The following is a 21,016-nucleotide window of genomic DNA, read 5'->3' on the forward strand; positions in this document are numbered from 1 at the left end:
TTGAATTGGTTCTTCAAGCTAGATGAATTATTGGAATTTTTACCGTGAGCGACGTGGCAGGAGTACTGCACCAGCTTGGTGTTGAAAAAAATTGGGCGAGAAGAATGTACCCTTTCCCAAATATATATATATATATTTTTCTGGGTGGGTGGGGCAGAGGTGCATTCATTGTGCAAATGAGTACAATGGACCTTGAAGAAGCGTTTATCATTTTAGACCTACTTCACAACTTGAGATCACAAAGATGCACTGACAGTGACTGTAAGCTAGGTGAAGTGCTTGCAATTGCACAGCCACCCGACAGCGAGCGAGGCATTATAAGCTCTGTAGCCCCGGTGTTCATTCAGTTCTGGAATGCTTACATACCACATCTGTTTTGTCTTGTGGCTCCTTTGGTGCGGCAGAAGCCAGGGTTTGTCCAGGCAGTGCGCTGCGTTTTCAGTGGTCCTGCCCCCTGGGTTGTGCCGCTCCTTTTGCCTCGGCGGTACTTGCGAGTGTTGCTGAAGCCACTAATGACAACACCTGTAGGCACGCAGAACTTTACAATTGTTTGCGAAGCATACCATCATCTATGAAATGCTATATTTTTTGCTGCCTTGGTGCATTCCACGTAGGATCAATATACCAGAAACTTGTTTGAATGCTACTGTGGTGGCGCCCCAGTGGCGGTGGCGCTGGGGCTGAGTGACAACTGTCGTGTACCCAGAAAACTGGGGCCCCGTTTTATTCCACGCTCGTGGCGTTCGTGGCTGCTTGCGCACCGGCGCCGTGTGGCCCGCACTCATTGGTTGTCACTCAGCCCCAGCGTCATCGCCGCTGGGGCACCACCACACTACCATTACAGTTAAGGTGGCAAAGCGGCCATTATTGATCGTATAGTGGGTATAAAAAAATTTTGTGATCTATCCATTGCCTAATAAAATCCTTTTCTGATTCTGATAGTAGCTTGCACTCGCGTGAGGTGAAAATGTTGAAGAGTTGTGCCACGTAACGAGAAATTTTACGTAGAACTGGAACTCGTTAGCTCTGTCGCCACTGTTCTTTCAGAGGAGTACTTGGGAGAAATAAAAAAAAAGGTTTCACTGTAAGCACATTCATTCAAGTGGTATTCATACCAGTTAGGCTTTAATGTGTGTTGGACTAAGGAAGCTACAACTTTTTCATGCAAAAGCGTTATATGCATCACGAGTTGAAAAATCGGGCATCTTCATTGTGGGATGGCACCAAAAATGGCCATGTCAAAAAGCAGCTGTGAGGTCCAATTTCTCAGACAGGTTCCTGTGAACAAAGTAAATTCATTGCCTTGAAAAGATAAGTACAGTTCAGTACGGTGCAGTTCATCTGTGTGGGAATTGAACCCGGACATTTGAGGTGCGAAGTGAGCATGCTACCTTGGCGCCACAGTGGCTCCATGGTTGTGGCTTTTTAAAGGTGTGCCCAGTGTGTGCATCTCTGGGCACATGACAGCGCAGCCAATGGGGTGGAGACACATGCGGCAGCATTTGGGGAGAACCGGTACACCCCAGCCAAGGGGAGCGCTGATTCCGTGGAAGTAGTGGCGTGAAGTGCCGCCAGGCTGCCTGTCTTTGTAATTCACATGTGCGTCATGGTTGAAAGTGCCTCTACCTCAGATGTACTGCCAGTTTCTGTACCAGCTAAGCGCAGTCAACTGCACAAATATGCCAGCAAGGCGGAAGAACAAGAGGCCTAAATGCAGTGGTGAGGGCACAAATACTAAGAAAGGAAAGCAAAGAGATGCAGGCACTATGTAGGAGCAAATAATTCTTTGATAACCATCGCTAAGGGAAGTCGTAATAGTTTCACAGACATTGCTCATAGCACATGAGCAGACTTCAGTGCCCAGGATAATTTTTGTGTGATCCCGCCCCATCTTGTTATGTTCTGAAACTGTCAACGTTTCAGGTATATTGAGCCACAATTGCAAGTTATTTATCAACAGGAATAACTGGAAGTGTCAAGAAATTTGGCGAATCTTGAGTAATCAAAGGAAAGTGAGGAAGCTTTCATTGAAATTGCGCAGCCAAAGAAACTGAGCTTTGTGACCCAACCAACAAACCTGAACAAATCTCACAGAGCAAAGCTCATGAGGAAAAGGAAGAGAAAAGAAACAGGGGGGCCAAAAGAGGATGAAACATTACAGTGCTAATGAGAAAAGAAAAGCTGGTGATATGCTGTAGCAAGCACAGAGATGGTGCACAGTTGTATAGCCAAGGAAGTGAAATGACCCCATTTATGGATGGGGGTTTCAGATTACAATGTAACCTGAAACTTTCTTGGAAACATTAATTTGATTTATTGTAGGGTTTAATGCGCCGACACAACGCAGGCGATGAGGCGTGCCGTAGTGGAGGGCTCCGGATTAATTTTGACCACCTGGGGATCTTAAACGTACGCCGAAATCTCGTACACACGGGCGTTTTTGCTTTTCGCCCCTATCAGAAAAGCGGCCGCTGCAGCCAGGAATCGAAACCGCGACCTCGTGCTCAGCAGCGCAACGCCTTAGCCACTGAGCCACCGCGGCGGGCATTTTTCATGGAAACAAGATTGGCTGGTGTCTGCACATCACACGAGGCCTAATAAAAAAGCGTGTTTTTACATTGTTTACCTATTTGCACAAACACATTAACATGCTTTTGGGGTTGGACACTGAGAAAACTCGGTGCAACGCCGGAATGACAGAGAAGTGTGATTTTCTGTCAGAAAGGAAGGCAGTTTCGTGGCAGTTTGGTGCAGCTAAGTTTTGTGTATATTTTGGCGAAGTGAATAAAGTGAAATAAGTAACTTATGCTGTGCAGTGACGGCAGAAATTTCTCAATTACAAAATTGTAAGGTGTGAAAAAGAGACGATGCAGCAGTTTTCATCGAAACTATATTTATACGGGTGTTTTCATGCTTTAAAAATTTATCATATTTCAACAGTTAACAGGTTAAGCACCTCAGAGCGAGAGAGAGAGAAAAAAAAATTGTTTTTGAAGTATCTGAAGGTATTATTCATATTTTACACCTACAAAAGTAATGTCTGCCTTCCTTTTCAGCTGTGTGTTAATCCTTTAACACATAGTTGGGCGTTATAGTTGTAGTGGAAGAGGGCCACATGGACAAAGCTGGGTAGCTTTTGGAGCAGGCACTTGGTGTAGCTGGACTTTGCTTCATGTGACATTGTGCAGGTATCGGAACGAGGTTTGAACAGCACATACATGGTGCTACAAAAAATTTTGTGCGCGATCTCTAGGACCCAGTTATAACAAAACCTCAACCTGCGGCTTGCAAATGGTTCCGTTACGTTTGGGAGCTTTTCCCCAACTATGCTTATCGTTCAACAGCATTTTGAAGCTTGTGCACAAGTGAGGTATAAAACCGAGGTGCATCCTAGAATGTGAGCATACTTGGCACCCACGTGAGAACCATGCACAAATGGTTGTCATACTGCCTGATGCAGCGCCCCTTTCTTTCAGGGAGATAATTGCTTCTGCCAAGTGACGAACCTTGTTGTGGCGGTGTGCAGGCTGCTGCTGCCGTTCGAGCTGCACCTGCGTGGGGAGGACCGGCCGCCGTGCTGGCGGCTGGAGGGCGAGGCCCCGTCGGACTGCCAGGTGCTGGACCTGAGCGTGCGGCGCGAGGCCCCCGCGCCCGCCCAGTGCCTCGACTTGCGTGTCCACCGGAGAGGCGACGAGAACTGTGCGTTGCAGGGCGGACCCCTCTACTCTGTGTACCGCCTCGAGGATGCTTGGTAGCCCAACAAGTGCGACACCACCACTCCCCACCCCCACCGCAGAAAAGATGCAACGACAACGGCCCACCCCAAAAGGGGCTGCTAGACAGGCCACGCTTTTTAATAAATCGTTTTTTCAGCACGCTGTACGTTTCCCTAGTAGCATCCTTTGCGTGACCCTGCCTGCGTATGCCAAGGTTTGTACAGCACGTGGTTTCGGACATGTCTAGACTGCAGTGGGCGGGGTATTGCCCTCCACTGGACTCTAGGCTATGTGGTACTGTTGTAAAAAAAAACTATAGTGTAGAGTAAACAGTTGTAGATCCGGACAAAGTAAAAATTGAAATCACAGTTTCCTTTACCCCCCAAGTGCTTCATTTTTTGCCTACAAGGCAGAAATCGCAGTTCTCTAAAAAAAAAATTGTAATCTAGTGTACCCTATTTTTAATTAAATATGTTGTGTTTATTGTGGCCCTCCTAGGCCAAGTCTCCCTTGAACCATTGCAAAAATCTTTCAAGAGGGAAAGAGTTGAGCAGTGTGGAGGTTTATGCAGCAGAAGCTTGTTAACCGTTGTTTCTCAAAACTTTGATTTCCTAAATGCCCTATTTTGTGCACTTATTCAGAAATATGTAGAGGTTGTACTATGGATAACTTGAAATGGAGTAGCTATGGCTATGGAGTAGCCAAAGTGGGCTGTTAGTACAGTGCCTAATTTGAAGCACACAGGTGCTGTCAAGCAGAAAACAGATGTTGGGAACTGCTAGGCGTTTCACTGCATAGTAACTATGTGTTATGTAATGGTGTGCACGTGGGTTTCATTTTTGTTTCAGGTGATGAAACTACCTATAATTGGGACTACTTGAGCCCGACTGAACCCTGCATGCTCCTCTGAAAAAAAAAGGCTCCTCCGCAGGTTTTCGCCCCAAAATCACATTGATTTCCTACATGTTTCTGCACTGTAGCCTTTTATTAATCACTTGGTCCCCTTGCAAAATGACGTTTGGAATCCCAATCACGAGTTTGAACAACAGGTGCACTATACTGGATCTGCAGTTGCGTTTGTCAGTCTCGGCCAGTTATGTGAATTTGGCTTATGACATTAGATAGTCAAATGCAGAAAAGTAGCTGGTTCACTGAACAAGAAACCCATATGCGGCTTCAAAATGTCGAATACACTTTCATACTTAGTGTCCATTATTCCTTCATTCCCATGCCTGATCAGACAGACTTCCATCGAACCCTTGACAAAGTTTGTATCAAAATCAATCAGTCCAGGTAGCAGTTCTTACGAAAACGCTCTTCTGAATAGAATGAAGTACTAGTGTGCTTCCTAGTTCGTTTTTAACTTATGTGAGGCATTTTTTGGGAAGTGTTAAATTTTGCCCTAGTTCCCTGCCTTCTCATGCGGCTGGATCATTCTCGAAGGCAACCTGTGCATAGCCACATGCCATAATTGTGCACCAAGTGTCTTCAGTGTTTCGTAGTCGCCCCATTTTTTATGACATCACTCATCCACTGCCTGGCATGTATTTTCTAGCATTTTTTTTTTCTCCCTGTTTTTTTCAGTCATCTACTTCAATCATCATTGTTTGTGAATCGTTACGCTTGGGTGCCCCAAGCAGCCCAAGTTGAGTATACAATAATCGTCCTACAATATCAGAGCCACTCAACTCACACCTAATGTAAGTTGTTGCCACTTCATCACCGATGGCACATACATAAATTTTGGGCATTTTTTTAAATTTTCTTTTAGGTAAAATGCTTTCACTCCACTTGCGAAGCAAAACTTCTACAAGCATAAAAGTTAGGTGCACATTTTTGGAACACGTGGCTTAAATGTTGGGGCTTTGGACGTTTGATCTTTGTTTTTCATGTAACAATCAAATTAGCACACAGCATTTCTGTTCACACTATGTGCTTGTAATAAGATAAAGATATAACAATCTCCGTGAAATTTTAGTAAATAAAATGACAAGAACCAAGGTATGTCCACCCGTTCAGATCAATTTACTGCCACCAATCTTGAAGGGCAACTGGTTACTTTTCTCCATAATTTGTAACTGCAACGCGATACTTGTTAGTTTCAGTGACATATTAAGGTGCGGTATTTTTGCCGGAAACAGAAGTGTTACACTGTTGCCTGTTCACGTTTCAGTTGGCCGTAATGGAAACTGAGCAGACCTCAAAAAGGGATTTGTTAAAGGTGCTCTGAAGAAAATTTGGCAAAGTTTCGTGTCTGACTGCATGTTGTAGTTCAAGCTGGATAGGTCTGGGGCCTGCACGTCAAGAGGAAGCAGTACTTGAAGGTGGGGCACAAGTAGCAGAAAATTCGCCTATCACATGGACTGTCCATGGGCCTCCACATGGACTGCAGGGACTGACACTACAGTCAATGTTTATCAACCAGCCTATATCGAAGTTTTACTGGACAGGTACTGAAGGAGGTTGATTGAATCTTTTTTTTGTGTGTGTCATCCGTTGTGTAGTAATGCTCTTTCTGCGTGAATCTGCATGACATAGTTTTCTAACCACGCACACTATCGCAAATGTACCACGTGCATGAAAAACCCAGATCAAGTCAACCTGCAGTTGGCTTGATCTGGGTCGCTTTGTTTGCATACCTGGCACTCGGTAAAGTAACTTTTGTCCAATGAATTTTAAAGGTGAACTTTTGCCTGCTCACTGCCCTCTCTTTAAAATTCAATCATTTAGTTTCAATATTGCAACTTTTATCTGAACGAAACAAGTGTAACAAGGTTATTTTTTATCAGTGACTTTTTCCCTCGTCATGTGCCCAGGACTGACTGCCGCACAATGGTACCTGCCTCACTGCCTGAAGGAACCAAAATGCAATACCACACGTTTGATTTTCGTGAAGCAGGAACTACACGGTGCTTTTGCCTGCAAAGAAGTTCAGGTGAATGCCCTGGATAGCATTCACCTGGAGCACAAATGTGGATTACCTTGGGAGTGTGAACTAAAACTTTGCAAGCGTCATCAAATCTCCTGCTACCCCACCAACCCAGTGTTGCACCTGCTTCACAACTCGCGTTGCAACAGTTCATTATGTTTACCCAACTACCCAATCACTACCGACTGACTGGTCAGTGTGTCTGTTAATTTTTAGTTATGATTCCTTGCTTTGGCTGGGGTTTAGTCCAGACGGAGCTGTCGCTAGAGTTAACTCTCATCACATGCAATAATTATTGGCACAGTTGAACCTCGTTATAAGAGATATGGATGTAAGAGACAAATGGGTATAAGAGACGCTATTCGCCCACATGGATGGCCGCCCAACCTTTCCCATTAAATTGACCTCTTTTATAACAGACGTTGACAGACGTTGGATGTAGAAGACAGTTGGTTATAAAGCACAAGTTATCTTGAATTTTGGTCAACAATCTCGCTTGTAACAGATGTTCTAACTTCAAGTGCAGTGCCACCCGTCATTAACTGCAGTTGCTTTCATTGTGGAAGCAAAGGAGGACGACAGACGCCCGCAGTCGCTATTTATTATAACTTCAGCACACACGCAGTGGTTCAGTCAGCTATGAAATGACGACGAGAAGCCCTGCCAATGGAAATGCAACTTACAGAAGTGGTTAAAGCTTACTGCCATGCGTTGGAGCGTGACCGCGTATGCAGGCTTCTGCGCAAGCCAAGAATACCGGCAGTGCGCAGTCGGCTCTCCCACTCGCGTAGCTCCCAATCAAGATGCATCGCAGATATTGAGTCCTGTAAGCCTGATGAACAGCCAGAGCACACAGCACAAGCTGTGCGCTCTGGCTATTCATCAGGCTTGTGAACTCGACATCTACGATTCATTTTCCACAAACAGTGAAAGAAGAGAAAGCTTGTAGAATCTGTTGTAAAAAACAGCGTAAATACACTCATGAACATTTACGAGTGCGGCAAACTGGGCAAGTTGGTGAATGTTCATGGTGAAAACAGTGCATCCAAGATGAAGACAGAGAAGGGAAAACTCGAACAGCGCTGTGTTTGTGTTTTCCCTTCTCTGTCTTCGTCTTGGATGCGCTGTTTTCACCATGTACACTCATGAAGCAAACAAACATTCAGAACTATTTTATACATTCTAAAGGCCAAACATAAATTAGAATGAATCTTTTGCAAAATGCTGTAGCGTTCTTTTGAGCTTATTTTAGTCACACAGTGCCCACATTGAACTAGGGGTTGATCAGTTCCTGAGAAAACATGGTTCCCTGCTTATAAGAGACCTCTCGTATAAGAGACGAACTCTCCCCAGTACTTGTCTTTTACAAAGGGGTGCAGCTGTACCAAATTACTCTGGCAAGTTGGTGAGTGGTACTGGTTTTTGCCAGGTGGGTAAAAATGAGGGCTGACTGTTCTCACCACAATTGTGAAGTGGGTTGCTGGGGTAGGAAAAGATAAGTAACGCTTGGGCAAGGAAGCCAAACAGTTGCTGCAACCACAGGGGTCATGGAAGCAAACGACGCCTGTCGAAGGAAGCACAGCAGGGAAACATTTATTGGCGACGCGTACAGGGCTCAGAAGTGGATGAGCCGCGCGTCGGAGGGGTTCTGCTCCACGGGGCAGTAGGGGCACTTGAGCTTGCTGCCGCTGGCCAGCTTGTGCAGGGCGTCTCGCGAGATGACGTGCCCGCACACGAGCCGCATGGGCGGGTTGGCGTCGCTGCTCTGCTGTCGCAGGATGGGGCAGGCGAACACCGAGTGGAACTGGCAGCCCAGCCGGATCTCGATGGGCAGCTCGTCGCGGGTGCTCCACACCCCGGCCACCTGTCGCTGCAGCATGACCTGCTTGATGTTGAGCAGCGCGGGCAGGGCCAGGCTGCCGGCCTCGACGCACACGGCCAGCGGGCTGCGCACCGACAGGCCGAGCAGTGCGCACGCGTCGCGCGTGAACGCCTCGCACGTGTCGCTCCACAGCGACGGCTCGAGCAGGAACGCGTACGGTGACCGCGCCAGGCCACCGGGCACCCGCAGGAAGGCCAGGCTCCCCATCAGCACCTGCAGGTCGCGTTCGTGCTGCCGGGCCAGGGGCGCGAGCTGTGAGCGCGCGTACGCGATCGCCTCGGCCGCCGCGCCGCGCTGCAACAAGCCGACCAAGTGCAGCCGGTGCAATTGGAAGTGCAGAGCCGTGCCCTGCATCTCGTGCTGCGTCACCCAGGCCAGCGCGGGCCCCAGGTCGCGGCGCTTGAGCGCGTCCAGCACGTTGTTCAGCTCGGCGAAGGGCTCCTTCTGGGCAGACTCGAGCCGCGCCTCCCGCGACAGCTCCTCGGCGATGTCGAGCATGCCCTGGCGCAGCAGGTGCTCCCCGATCACCTGGTTCAGCGCCGCCTTCTTGTCGCTCCCTTCGAAGACCTCCTCGCTGCTCGTGGCCCAGAAGTCCGGCACGAAGTTCTGAAACCACCACAGTGTCACGCGCCGCACAACTGCAGCGCCCACGGGCTCACCTTGTCGATGGCTTTGCCCACTTTGGACACCGTCCCGTGGAGATCCCGGTGTTCTGCCGCCAGCGAGCTGCTCACATCTTTGATCTTTTGCGCGCACTGTGTCAGGGCTATTCCGTGAGAGGTTGTCACATCAGCATCCGCAGGTACTGCGCAAGAGCGAAACAAAGGCGACGCTTTCGACCCAGCCATCGCTAGACTCGTTAATCAACGACTCACCTTCGCCGAGTTCCTGGTACATTTCTTGCACATAGGCTATCAACTCGCCCAGCGTACTTTTCGTGTGCTCACTAAGTGTTCCAAATTTACTTAGCACTTTGTCGATTTCACGCTCAACAGCTAAGCAAGACTCCATCGTGACGCAGTAAGGCAGCGCTTTTAAATGCGTCTTCTTTCGCGTCTAAACTACTTGTTGGGTACTATCATTCTAGCAGATGTTAACATGAAACCGTGGTGAGAACATCTGAAGACATCAACGCAACGTGATACTTGTCACCACCGTGTAACGACAGCCGCAACACAGTTTACTCACTCACGGTACCAGCTGACGTGTTGATGTCGATTGCATCGACCAAAAGTGGTTGGGTTGACGGAACAGTTTTCATAAAGTTTCGTTCGTAACTCTGCGGCCTGAATACCACTCGTAGTGACGAGTCGTTCAATTTAAAAATAGAGTAATACCCGTAACAAAGATTTAATTTGTACATTGTTTAGTCCTCCACTAAGGCGGTCGGCACGCGGATTCTCGGACGATCCTCGTATTGGATTGCAAGCGCGGAAATTTCGCGCAGCTGGCTGGCTGGCCAACTGCTGCGAGTCTTGGCACATTGCGTGCATTCTCTTGGTGTTGACCTTGTAGCATGTTTCTTGTTTTGATACTACGCATCTGCAAAAGCACATTTTTTCCTTCTCTATACATGCGGTATAAAACGGCTTGAGCTGCTGCATTGCGTCTAAACTGGGCCGGGCATCATCGCGGTCTCTGCAGCAAGCACCAAATTTTCACTCATTGATGGTAAGGTTTTGTTGTTATCATGAGCGTTCTCTTGTTACCCAAGTGCTGTGATTGCTATTAATCTCAGCTGGCCTTCAAGAGAGGTCAAAGATCGGTTGTACACGTATGCTTGCGATAGCGCTCGTACACAAATAGCGCTCAGAGACGACTTTGCGGTCAGCACGAGGACTTCGCTGTTCGCTATACCACGCGTGCCGAGGGACTGGTAAGATCGCACTTTGCGAATGGGCTCAGTTTGTTACTTCATGTACGAGGCTGGCGCGGGGCGCTTGTCTAAAACCGCTTCTATTTGAAAAAAGAGGCTGACTTAGCGTGAGGGTTTTTCAAGGCTTTATTTTCTATTTGAGGCTCGTTAGGCCGCCGCCTACGAGTTTCGGGCGCGGTGATTTCTGTGGGTGTTGCGCGGCTGGTCACTGAGGTGTGTTTTGTTTTTGTTGCGGATTGACACGCGTTCCAAGTGCTAAGAAGGGCGTGGCAGCAGGTGTAATGTCGCACGTTAGAAAAAAAAAGAAAACACCTAGCAATCTGATCAGTGAGCCGTTTTAGAGAAATGCTTAGTTGTGTCGCCTAAATGCTGGCGAGGCAACGTGAACAGCTCATCGGTAAATAACCATTTTAGCATTATTTTCTACCGATGCAAAGCTTGGAAAGTTCACGCGATGAGAAAGTGCTCGTGGGGCAGAATGACTGCCTCCGTACGCGCTATAAATAAAAAGGTGAGTAAAACCTTTGTGAACGTGACCAAAAGAAAGGTTTGTTACACTTGTGTAAACCGCTGCTGCATAGCGCGTTTATGTGTATCTTTGTCGACCTGAATGTGAGTCGATCTCCACCCCACCCATCTAAAAAAAAAAAAAAAACGGAGGAAAAAAAATAGGTTGCACGCCCTACTACACTTATAAGCCACAATTTGGTATGTGTGGTCTATATGTAATCTTGTAAATACAGCACATTGTTGCATTTTTCCTTCATTGTTATTTAGTGTTACTATTGAACTCTGGAAGATCTTTGCAGCGGTGGTGCTATGTGGACCTTTTTATGCACTTATGAACTTGGTCTCTGCAAATCAGCATTCTGTTGTTCATGTTTTTTTGTTTTTTTTTTTTTTTAATGGGTTTGCATGAAATGTTTATCGCTTCCTCGCAGGATGACGTTATTGAAATATTGTTTCACCGAAAGAAATTACGAGAGCGCTGGTTTGCTGTGGCTGAAATTCTAAATTGAAGCGTCATGCTCCGTTCGACGGCATTACTTCGTGGTAGTGGTGGTGGTGACCCATAAATTGGCGCTTACGCACTCAGAGGGATTGGCAAAGATGATTTTTTTAAAATTAAAAATAACCAGATAAGGCAAAACAGTACAGCCGAAGAAAGAATTTTGTACGTAGATTCAAGAGAGAAAGAGAAAAAAGAAAGAGGAATGAGAAAGCCTGATCGGAATTTCTTTCGCACCTGCTTCGCCTAGTCAAGTGCGGTTTCCTTTTCTTTTTCAAAAAGTCCATTTACGTAAGTTTGATAAAAGGAGATTGTGTAATCCGATGCCGACCTTAAATTCGACCTCTGCGAGTAACTTGATCCCGAGTAAGGCAGCGAATTGGGTTAGAAAAAAATAAAAAGCGACGAAGTAGCATTTATGTAACACATCCGTAGGGCATCGGTGCAGGGGCAGCGTGGTTGTGGTAAACGCGATGTATGTGTAAGCTTGACCGAACCGAGGTATATTGGTTGCACGAAAAAAGACGACGCCGTGTACTCGGCCTAGATTATCCCTTATTTGGTCGACCTATATATAGTTCATTTCACAAGCTTCGCGCGACGCATACGGAGGCGGTTCTTGCCTGCATTAAGGGGGGGGGGGGGGGGGGGGGGGGGGGGGGGGACACGGAGATGTCCTTCCAAGGCCCCAACGCCCATTGTCGCTTTTCTTCGGTCGTCCTCCGTAGAATGTCAGGGTGAGTTGACGCACTGATTGGGGTCGGTTAAATGCGATCCGCGTAGCTTCCACTGCGCGGCGCGCAACTTGTGAAATTGCCTCTGCCGCTAGGGTCGTGCCAACGCACTATTTATTTATTGTAATGCAGCTTTATGTAGCTAGAAAAAAGGAAAGTCCGGTGGCCCCGTGTACGCGGAAAACTCCTCCGGCACTACCCCATTGGCATGCGTGAAAAGAACAGGTTGAAGAGAAGTTCGAGGTAATGGGAGGGAGGTTGAATGAGTTTACGGACCCCATTCGCATGCGTGATAAAAAAAAACAGGTTGAAGAAAAGTTGGAGGTAAAAAGGAGAGAGAAGGTTGAATAGGTTTATGGACCCCATTCGCATGCGTGAAAAAAAAAAAAAAAACAGGTTGAAGAGAAGTTCGAGGTAAGGGGAGAGAGGTTGAAAAATAGAGAGGATGTTGGTTTACGGACTCCATTCGCATGCGTGAAAAAAAAAAAAAAAAACGGTTGAAGAGAGAAGTTCGAGGTAAGGGGAGAAAGGTTGAATAGGTTTACGGACCCCATTCGCATGTGTGAAAAAAACAAGTTGAAGAGAAGTTCGAGGCAAGAGAGAGGTTGAATGGGTTTTCGGATGACGTAGCTACACTCTTACATCTACCAACACTGACTGGTAAGCCAAAACGGCGCGTCGGAGGGAGCGGAAAAAACACCGACCGCGTGTTTCACCGGTTAACCATCTGTGTAGAGTGCAGGGGCACATTGGAAGTCTGAGGACCTTGGTTTAGGTCGATTGCTCGGAAGAAAAGAAAACACATCGCGGAATTTTTTATTTATTCGTTAGGTCCTGTGGGTGCCAGGCCTTGGTAGGAGTGGGTATATAAATGTACAATACTAAAGATGCTATTATAAACCGTACATAAAAAAAAAAAACAACAACTGGGGGTGAACTACACGAGGTTTCCCGATGCGTCTCATGCGCTTTTTTTGTTGTTGGCACCATATTCGTTTACGTGCCTACTGAATTCGTTCGTGCACCTGTCGTGTAACCATGAGGTCCTCGCTCTGTGGCTCGGAAGAGCGGAGCGCAAAATACCGTGGAATGAGTGAAGGCGGGGAAAATGTAGTAATGTGAAATCGTGTTTAATTTTGTTTTGCTGGTGCCAAATGTACACGGAATACCTTTTCGTGATAAGTCCCCGCCAAGAACGAAATACGTCAGATACGAGAACACGCTGTACTTGGGTTAATTAAGCGGGCAAATTAGTTTTACGCTCAGCAATCGTTGCATGGTTAATGCGTAGCCTACTATTGCATGTATACCTGTGTGTTTACAGAGGCATTGAAACTAAATAGAGTTCGTATTCTTCGTTTATTCACTCTCTTTTTCCGAAGAAGTTACAAACTCTGCCCACATTCATCGGTAGCCCTCCGCCACGGCGCCCCTCATAGCACAGGTGCAGGCTGGGCGCGTATACCCCGATTTCGTGGAATTTTAGACGTAGAGGCGAAAAATTATGTCTTCAAAGTAAATTTTACGCACCAATAAGGTTTTTGCTGCTACGTAGTGAAATTTAATGCCGCTCATTGGAAGCGGAAGGGGCATTTTGATGCCAGGTAGCGCGCCCGCAGAGCACGAACGGAGATCAGCTGAGTGTGCTGCAGTGAAGCCACGTCGCGGGCGGACGGGACCGCTGCCCGGAGAAAACAGCTGTGGCTTTGCGGGGTTTTTTGTTTTTGTTTTTTGGTGGGGGGAGGAGGGGCGGGAGGGGGGACATTCGCCACACCTTCTGATCGTGTTCTAGCTTCGGATTTTGTGGGTTTAACGCGCCGAAGAAACACGTGACCCTTGCCGTAGAGAGGACTGCGGATTAGCGTCGGCCGCCCGAGGTTGTGCACCGAAATATCGCGGGTGCATTTCTCGGCACAGACGGAGATTCGTTTACCGTGCGCGCGAGGCTGCTTATGAAATACGGAAACGTCCGCATATGCGAGATATCGGCGCACGAAAACGAGCTCCGGGTGTGTGAAAACAGTCCGCAGCCCTCCGTTATGGCCCGGGTGTAGCGTCGGCTCGCCAGTATCTTTAGCGCGTTAAGCCCAAATGTAAACTTCCTTTGATTACTTTAGCGGTACAGACGGCTTTACAGCTTACGCATAGCCGGTTTTTGATTACTCCCAGGGGCCCAGTGGTTCGGCTGAGCCCCACGGCGATCGCGTGTTCTGATCGAAGCACGACGTTTCGGCTCTCCCCTCCCCAAAGGCGCACCCCGATCGCACCTGCTAATTTTACGGTTTTTCCGAAGTCAGGCGTATGAGTTTTTTGACAGAAATTATTTTGTTTTTATTTGTCGACGACGGGAAGTGGTATTGTAGTTTCGCGTGTAGCAACCGACCCTCTAAAATGGAACGCTGGCGGGTTGTTCAGCACGTGGAGACGTCTCGGCTTCGTCGACGCGTTTTCAAGTGCGTCCGAGCAATCTCAGCCACTTTTCCGTGACATGACGCGGACACTAGCGAGTCGGCAATGTGCAACTGTGAAGCACGTTCGGCCGTATAATTCGTTCCGCCCACGGTGAGTGTCAATCGAAGCTCACCGCTGGGATCGAACCCACGACCTTGTTATTAGGTCTGGCTCGCGTCTGCTACGGTTCTCAAAACACACCACAGCGCGAACCAAGCATTAAATTTCACTTGCACGCTGATCACAACGCAGTGCAGGTGGACAGCGCGTGAAACAGACGCCTCTCGTAATACAAGGATCACTCACCTTGTTTAGTTCAACGGTGGCCGCAGAATTTCCCGCGAGATGTCAAAAAAAAAAAATTGTCAGTGAGTGTCTTTGTTGCCCCGGGGGCAGCCGATGGGAGCAGCGGCTTTTATTCGGCTCACTACTTGCGCCCGTGAAATCGACAGTCTTACGCAGGTGGCCGCCTACTGCACAGCCAGCGGAGACTCGAAACGGCGCGCCTACTTTGCTCGAGAAGCATTGTTTTGTCGCAAAGAACGCGCCAAGTGTCTGTCGCTAAGACGCGCGCTCTTGTTCGCCTCGAATCGGAGGAGGGCGGGAGCTGGCGCAGTCCCATCTGGTTTCCTCGGATGCTACGGTTTCCGCCCTGGCGGCTCAAATCTGACCGGAACGCCGCAGAGGGTTAGTTTTCAACCTCAGAAGTCGGGTGCCGCAGAAGTGAGCGTGAAGGGCGCCTGCACGAGCACCGAAACTTGCGCAAATCCAACACGTGGCGAGCACGGCGGCAGTGAGTCATAGCTCGTTTACGTCTCCAAACTGGTCTGGCAAAGCACCCCGCGCGAAAGCTCGCCGCCTGTTGTCCTCGGGAGCATCGCCAGTTTTGCGATATTACTCGGAATAAGCCCCGTTTTGTAAGCACCTGCTTTTTTTAGCGGGATTTAATTGTACGCCAAAATGGGGTGATCGAATCAAATCCATCGTCCGCGCCTGTTCGTTGCTAAACTGGCTGACATCGCTCAAAGCGGCATAATCGGGTCTCTCTTCAGCTCGCGCTTTAATTGCTGCTTCGTTATCGACTGAAAAAAAAAAAAAAAGGTCCTCCGTTTCTCAGTGCGCGAAAAGCTAAAGGACACCGCCGGCAGCCTAATTGCCCCGCACTGATCTAGCAAAAGCAGTCGGTGGGCGTTTCTCCCGAAAGGTGCCAAATGTTTCCGCAAACACGCGGCGCGCATCTCAGGCGGCGCGGAGCAACAGGTGCGCGCGGAGCGCGACAATCAATGAGCACCTGTTGAGGCAAACCGCGGCAAAAAAGCACTGCAGCAGCAGGTACGCGGCGCGGACATTGGGAGAGTCGCTCGAGGCGTCTCCCAGTGCCGCTCGGCGCGCCCGCGAGCAAACAGCTGCATTTCTCGGCCCGACGCGTGGACCGGGGGTCCGTGCTTGCGCGCACTGGGAAGTTTCCGGCCCGTTGCGCGAGCTGGAAGCGTCGTGAGCGGGTTCGGGCGCCGTGCGTCCGCGCTACGGGTCCGCGCGCGACCAGGTGGCGAGCAGCAGGTGCCGGCGGCGCGGACCTTCGTCCAGCGCGGCCGCCGCGGGGCCCCGCAGCTCGGCGGGAGCTGCGGAGCCGCGCGACCGGCGCAGTAACGACGACGAGGCACGGCGGCGGCAGTGGATGCGGTTTTATTCGGGGATGACAGATGGGGCTGGGGTATGTACAGAGCACTATGTACAACACGGGCGAGCAGTCACATCACGGGTGGTCCTCCTTCTTGAGCCGGTGCTTGAGGTGCACCTTGGCGTGCCGCTTTCGCTCGTCGGAGCGCGCGAACTTGCGTCCGCACGCGTCGCAGGTGAAGGGTTTCTCGCCCGTGTGCGTGCGAATGTGCGTGGTGAGGTGGTCCGAGCGCGAGAAGGAGCGCAAGCAGATGTTGCATCGGAAGGGCTTCTGGCCCGTGTGGATGCGGATGTGGCGCGTCAGCTCGTCGGAGCGCGAGAACCGTCGGTCGCAGCCCTCGATGGGGCACGCGTACGGCCGCTCGTGCACGGGCGTCTTGCTGGGCCGGTTGGGGTACTTGCGCGGCTTCACGGGCACCAGCTTCAGCGGCACGGGGCTGTTCTGGTACGCCTGGCTCAGGATCTCGTGGCCCTTGCTGGTCGCCTGGTTGTACTCGGCCAGGGTGGCCGTCGACTCCTCGGGAGGCTGCTTGGCTGCCGCCGGCGCCGGCGCCGGGGGCTCGTAGGCGAACCAGGGGTACTTTGCGGGCTCGGGTTCGGCCGTGTAGGGGGCCGCCTTGAAGGAGTCGAGCGCTGGGAACGGCTCCGGCTGCTCGAAGAAGGGCCCCGCGTCGGGCCCGGGCCAGGCGGTGGTGAAGGTGCCGCGGTAGGCGAGGCGGCCGTACGGGTCGCCCTTGGGGTCTCCCTCGGCGGCGCGAAGGATGGCGGGACTGGCGGGCCGCTCGGGCCAGCGGTGCGCCGGCTCGCCCGAGATGGGCACCGGGTCGGGGATGACCGCATCGGTGGCGAAGAACGTGATCAGCTCGGCGGTCGTGGACACGGGCGTGTTCAGCGGGTCGTCGGATCCCTCGGGCGCCGCGAGGCCGCCGGCGCCGGTCGCCTTGAATGACTCGAAGCTCAGGTTGAACTGGAGACAGTCGCGAGACAGCGTGTCCAGGCCGTCCATCGTCATGACGGCTAGGGAGTCCCCATCCGTGTGGCAGCGACGTACGCGCTCGAGGGCCGCCGCCGCCGTATGAATGGGCCTCGGGCAGCCCCGCTGCCTTATTTGGCGAGCCGGAACCCGCGCCGGCCAATCGCGGCGCGCCGACCGCCTGACGTCGCGCTTACGTCGGCTTCATTCACTGCGCCACCTTATGATGTTTAAAGAGCCTTCCGCGCAGCCGCCGGCGGCCCGAGCCGCGCGCCGACGCTGTCAGACGGTTCTTTCTGGCCGTAGCCGCCGATTCGGGGACTCTATGAGGGCCCAGGGGCCGCGGTCGGGGCCCGGGGGTCTGCGCAAGTCGCATGCTGGCCGCAGCGGTGCCTTCCGCTGGAGCGCTGCCCATATTTGGTCAACGAGAGTAGCCGAACTTTTCCGAGCGCGACGTCACGCTGACGTCGGGCGCTCGAGCAGCTTTCATTTACGGCGCGCGTCGCCATGGCGACGGAGGCCCGTCGGCGTGCGGTGGCCAGGCGCGCCTCGCGCACCTGCCGTTGCTTGGACACGTGGCTCGGAGCCGCGGCTGGCGCGCCTGCGTTGCCGGCGTCCCCGAAATAGTAGGCCTCCATTGATCGGCAAACAGGGCCGATGACGCGCCGCTACGTCATCGCGCGTCAGCGCGCGTGGTCAGAGCCGCGCGTGGCCATCGGCGCGCGGGCCCGGGTCTTAGAGGGTTGTGCGGCGTCGCTCGCAGGGCCGCTGAGCGACGAGCAGCATGGAGGTTCAACTGAAGAGCGCGTCGGCGCCCGACCAGAGCCCCGTGGTGGTGCGCACGCACGGCGGCGCCACGGCCGACAGCCTGCTGGGCGCCTTCTGCCACGACCGCAACCAGGAGTACGACCCGTCGCTGGCGCTCTACACGCACGCCAACGAGCCCCTGCGCGGGGGGTCGTCGCTGGACGCGCTGCGCGTGCGGCCGGGTGACACGCTGTACGTGCGCCGGCAGCGGTCGCCGCACCTGTTCCTCGCCAACTGGGGCCTGCTGGGCGCCCTGTGCGCCGTGCTGGGCCTCCTGGGCCTGCTCGTGGTGTCCATGGCGTACGGCCTGACCGGCGGCCAGGTGCCCTTCGTGCACGGCGTGGTGGTGGACGCCGGCTCGAGCCACAGCGAGGCCACCCTGTACCGCTGGGAAGGCGCCAAGTACCTGGGCACCGGCAGAGTCGTCCAGGTGGGGCACCGCAGCGCGGAGCCCGGCATCAGCAGCCTCGGGCCGCGCGGCGCGGGCCCCGCGCTGGCCCAGGCCGTCGGGGAGGTTCTGGGCGAGCTCAAGGCGCCCGTCTTCCTCGGAGCCACGGCCGGCATGCGGCTGCTCAAGTAGGCTGCTCCCCCGGGTCCCCGCGGCCCCTTGTTTGCACGGCCCCCTCTTTGCAGCCTCACCAACCCCACCGAGTCGGAGGCTGTCCTGATGGCTGCCGAGTGCGCGCTCAAGCCATTGGGCCTGCAGCGGGCTGGTATCCTGAGCGGCCACGACGAGGGCCTTTTTGCCTGGCTGTCTTCCAACTACCTGTTCGACCGTATCCCCGTGGAAGCGGTGAGCACCTACATTGACCTGGAGTGTTGCTAGCGAGCTTGCTGCACTGCGGGTGAAACTGTCTACGAAATTGGGGCTTTGCAAGTTGTATAAGACAGCTGCACTGCAACATTAAAACAGAGGGCTGGGCGAGTTGGTTTACTCTCATCTTGAAAAAATGCAAACACACAGACATAGGCTGACGGAGAAGGTTCAGGCACTCTGTTTCTCCTTCAACCTGCGTCCGTATGTTCACTCTGTTTCTCCTTCAACCTGCGTCCGTATGTTCAGACCTTGTCAAGATGCACTGGAACATCCAACTGTATTGCTTACGCTTAGCTCCATATTTCCTCTCATTTCTGTCGATGTTTTCTTTTTTTGTTTGTTTGTTTTGTTTTTTGCTCCAACTACTGTGGAAAGATAAATGTGTGAGTGAAAGCAGTCACGGCCATATTTAATAATTAGGTGAATGCTATTGGGAAGATCCCATGCACCTGTAAAAACATTGCATTCGACTGCAGTTAAAACACATTTCTGTTTGTATGATGCAAACTGCCGTCCCAGTAGTCTGCAAGACAGAATACGTCACTTCAGTCATGTTACTTGTTGGCCTGTTGTTATTTGTGTGTCCCTGTGTGCAGGATGACACGGCAACCTACGGTGCTGTGGACCTTGGAGGAGCATCCACACAGATTGCTTTTGAAGTGGACTCCAATGAGTCGGGTGACGTGAGCACCCTGCAGCTCTATGGCCGGCCCTACAATGTGTTTTCCATTACGTACCTGTGTTACGGAGTGAATGAGGTGGAACGAAGGTTCCTTGCCCATCTTGTGACTCAGAAGGTGAGATGGAGGATGTAGTGCTTTCCCAGGTTCTGTTACAGCGCTACTTTTTCAGAACTTCAATCTAAATGTGCCCAGCCCGTGCCACAACGCTGGCTTCAGCTTTAACAGGACTGCCCAAGAGGTTATTGGAGAATATTGTACTGCAACCCCTGAAACCGAAGAATGGCTCAAAAAGAACCCCGGTGCTGTAAGTGCTTCTGAAAGAGTGCGTTTGCAAAACGCTAGAAAAGTGACAATGACGAACACTGAGATGTGGCAAGAGAATTTTATTGGAAGACAGTAAGTGCAAAAGGTTTTCCTTCTTTTAGGTGTTCACATTTGCTGGGGAAGGTTCGGCTACCAAATGTTCCGAGACCATGGCAGAGGTGATGGACCCCAGCGAGTGCAAAAAGAAATACAAGGAATGCATGGAGCCACCCCCAGTGCCTGTGCCCCACAACCGACAGTTTATTGTAAGTGGGCACCTTTGCTTTTTCTCGGTGCGGGCTTCATGGGTTGTCTGTTTGCAGGGCTTCTCCGCCTTCTACTACACCGCGTCGGCCCTGAACTCTACCAAAGTGCCACTGAGTGCCTTCAAGAATGCCTCCGACTATCTCTGCTCCTCCAGCTGGGACGAGGCCAAGAAGACGGGCGTGCCCGAGCGCTACCTGTACCGCTACTGCTTGCAGGCCATGTACATGCGCAACGTGCTCCTGGACCAGTACAAGTTCACCGATGCCACCTGGCCCAACCTGATGTTCACCAAGAAGGCCAAGGACTACGAAGTGGGCTGGTCGCTGGGCTTCATGATCAACGCCACCAACGCCATCCCCGCCGCCAAGCCCAGCCTGCCCAGCATCGGCCGCAACCTGTTCGTCCTGCTCGTGGTGCTCTTTGTACTGCTGCTGGCTCTGGCGGCTGCCTTCCTGCTGCTGGCACGCAAGCAGTCGCGCGCCAGGCTCGTCCCTCCGCCCTAGGCTGGCCAGCGGGCCGGCAGCAGCGGCAGCAGCAGCACGACCGCCACCACCAACGAACGACTCACTGCCAGGCGAACGGACCCGTCGCTCAGCTCCTCGTCCACTGCAATGTCAAGCGAGCTTCCTGACGCATACTCCCCTACTTAGCCCTCCCAGGGCGTGCTGGTTGTTTGGAGTGCACCTTCGTTATCGGGACGTTGTGTATTCACGTGTGCCTTACAGCGTACCCCACATGGGGGGAAGATCTTTTTCACTCGTTTAAAAGCTCTCTGTTGTTGCGGGGGGGAGGGGTGCAAAGTCAGCATAATCGTACCAAGCAATACTTATGTAAAGCTTTACACACTGTTATGAGATTAAAATTTTTTATATCATTGGCTCTGGCTGCT

The 21,016-nt window shown here is 51.6% G+C and overlaps 4 protein-coding genes across 5 annotated transcripts in view; 2 read left to right on the forward strand and 2 right to left on the reverse strand.

Moving 5' to 3' along the window:
• LOC144155912 (AT-rich interactive domain-containing protein 5B-like) overlaps positions 1 to 3,878 on the forward strand; it is a 52,356-nt gene extending 48,478 nt beyond the window's left edge. Inside the window, exon 6 of the mRNA XM_077687620.1 lies at positions 3,527 to 3,878. Coding sequence (XP_077543746.1) covers positions 3,527 to 3,755 — 229 coding nt within the window. The 3' untranslated portion in view covers positions 3,756 to 3,878. The remainder of the gene's footprint in view (positions 1 to 3,526) is intronic.
• A 4,334-nt stretch (positions 3,879 to 8,212) lies between these two features.
• On the reverse strand, positions 8,213 to 9,757 carry Sou (required for meiotic nuclear division 5 protein souji). Its single transcript, XM_077687626.1, has 3 exons — positions 9,403 to 9,757; positions 9,187 to 9,332; positions 8,213 to 9,133 (listed from the first exon to the last, which is right to left on the reverse strand). The coding sequence occupies exons 1-3, from the start codon at positions 9,536 to 9,538 to the stop codon at positions 8,261 to 8,263; spliced, it is 1,155 nt and encodes a 384-aa protein (XP_077543752.1). The 5' UTR covers positions 9,539 to 9,757; the 3' UTR covers positions 8,213 to 8,260.
• A 188-nt stretch (positions 9,758 to 9,945) lies between these two features.
• Ntpase (ectonucleoside triphosphate diphosphohydrolase NTPase) lies at positions 9,946 to 21,004 on the forward strand. 2 transcript variants are annotated; one of them, XM_077687624.1, is made up of 7 exons: positions 9,946 to 10,198; positions 18,014 to 18,633; positions 18,691 to 18,850; positions 19,471 to 19,671; positions 19,727 to 19,861; positions 19,983 to 20,126; positions 20,184 to 21,004. In XM_077687624.1, exons 2-7 carry the CDS (start codon positions 18,035 to 18,037, stop codon positions 20,628 to 20,630), a joined length of 1,686 nt encoding a protein of 561 aa, XP_077543750.1. In that variant the 5' UTR covers positions 9,946 to 10,198; positions 18,014 to 18,034; the 3' UTR covers positions 20,631 to 21,004. The 2 variants fall into 2 exon arrangements, with proteins under 2 accessions (XP_077543750.1, XP_077543751.1); XM_077687625.1 differs by lacking the exon at positions 9,946 to 10,198 and adding an exon at positions 10,258 to 10,403.
• Positions 16,268 to 17,586, reverse strand: LOC144155918 (uncharacterized). The gene has a single exon (XM_077687627.1). The coding sequence runs from the start codon at positions 17,287 to 17,289 to the stop codon at positions 16,354 to 16,356; it is 936 nt and encodes a 311-aa protein (XP_077543753.1). The 5' UTR covers positions 17,290 to 17,586; the 3' UTR covers positions 16,268 to 16,353.
• Positions 21,005 to 21,016: the final 12 nt, after the last annotated feature.

Source organism: Haemaphysalis longicornis, unplaced genomic scaffold (assembly GCF_048455015.1).
Source record: "Haemaphysalis longicornis isolate Haplotype H1 unplaced genomic scaffold, Haemaphysalis longicornis Haplotype H1 scaffold_1, whole genome shotgun sequence".
In the NCBI taxonomy this organism is placed as follows: domain Eukaryota; kingdom Metazoa; phylum Arthropoda; class Arachnida; order Ixodida; family Ixodidae; genus Haemaphysalis; species Haemaphysalis longicornis.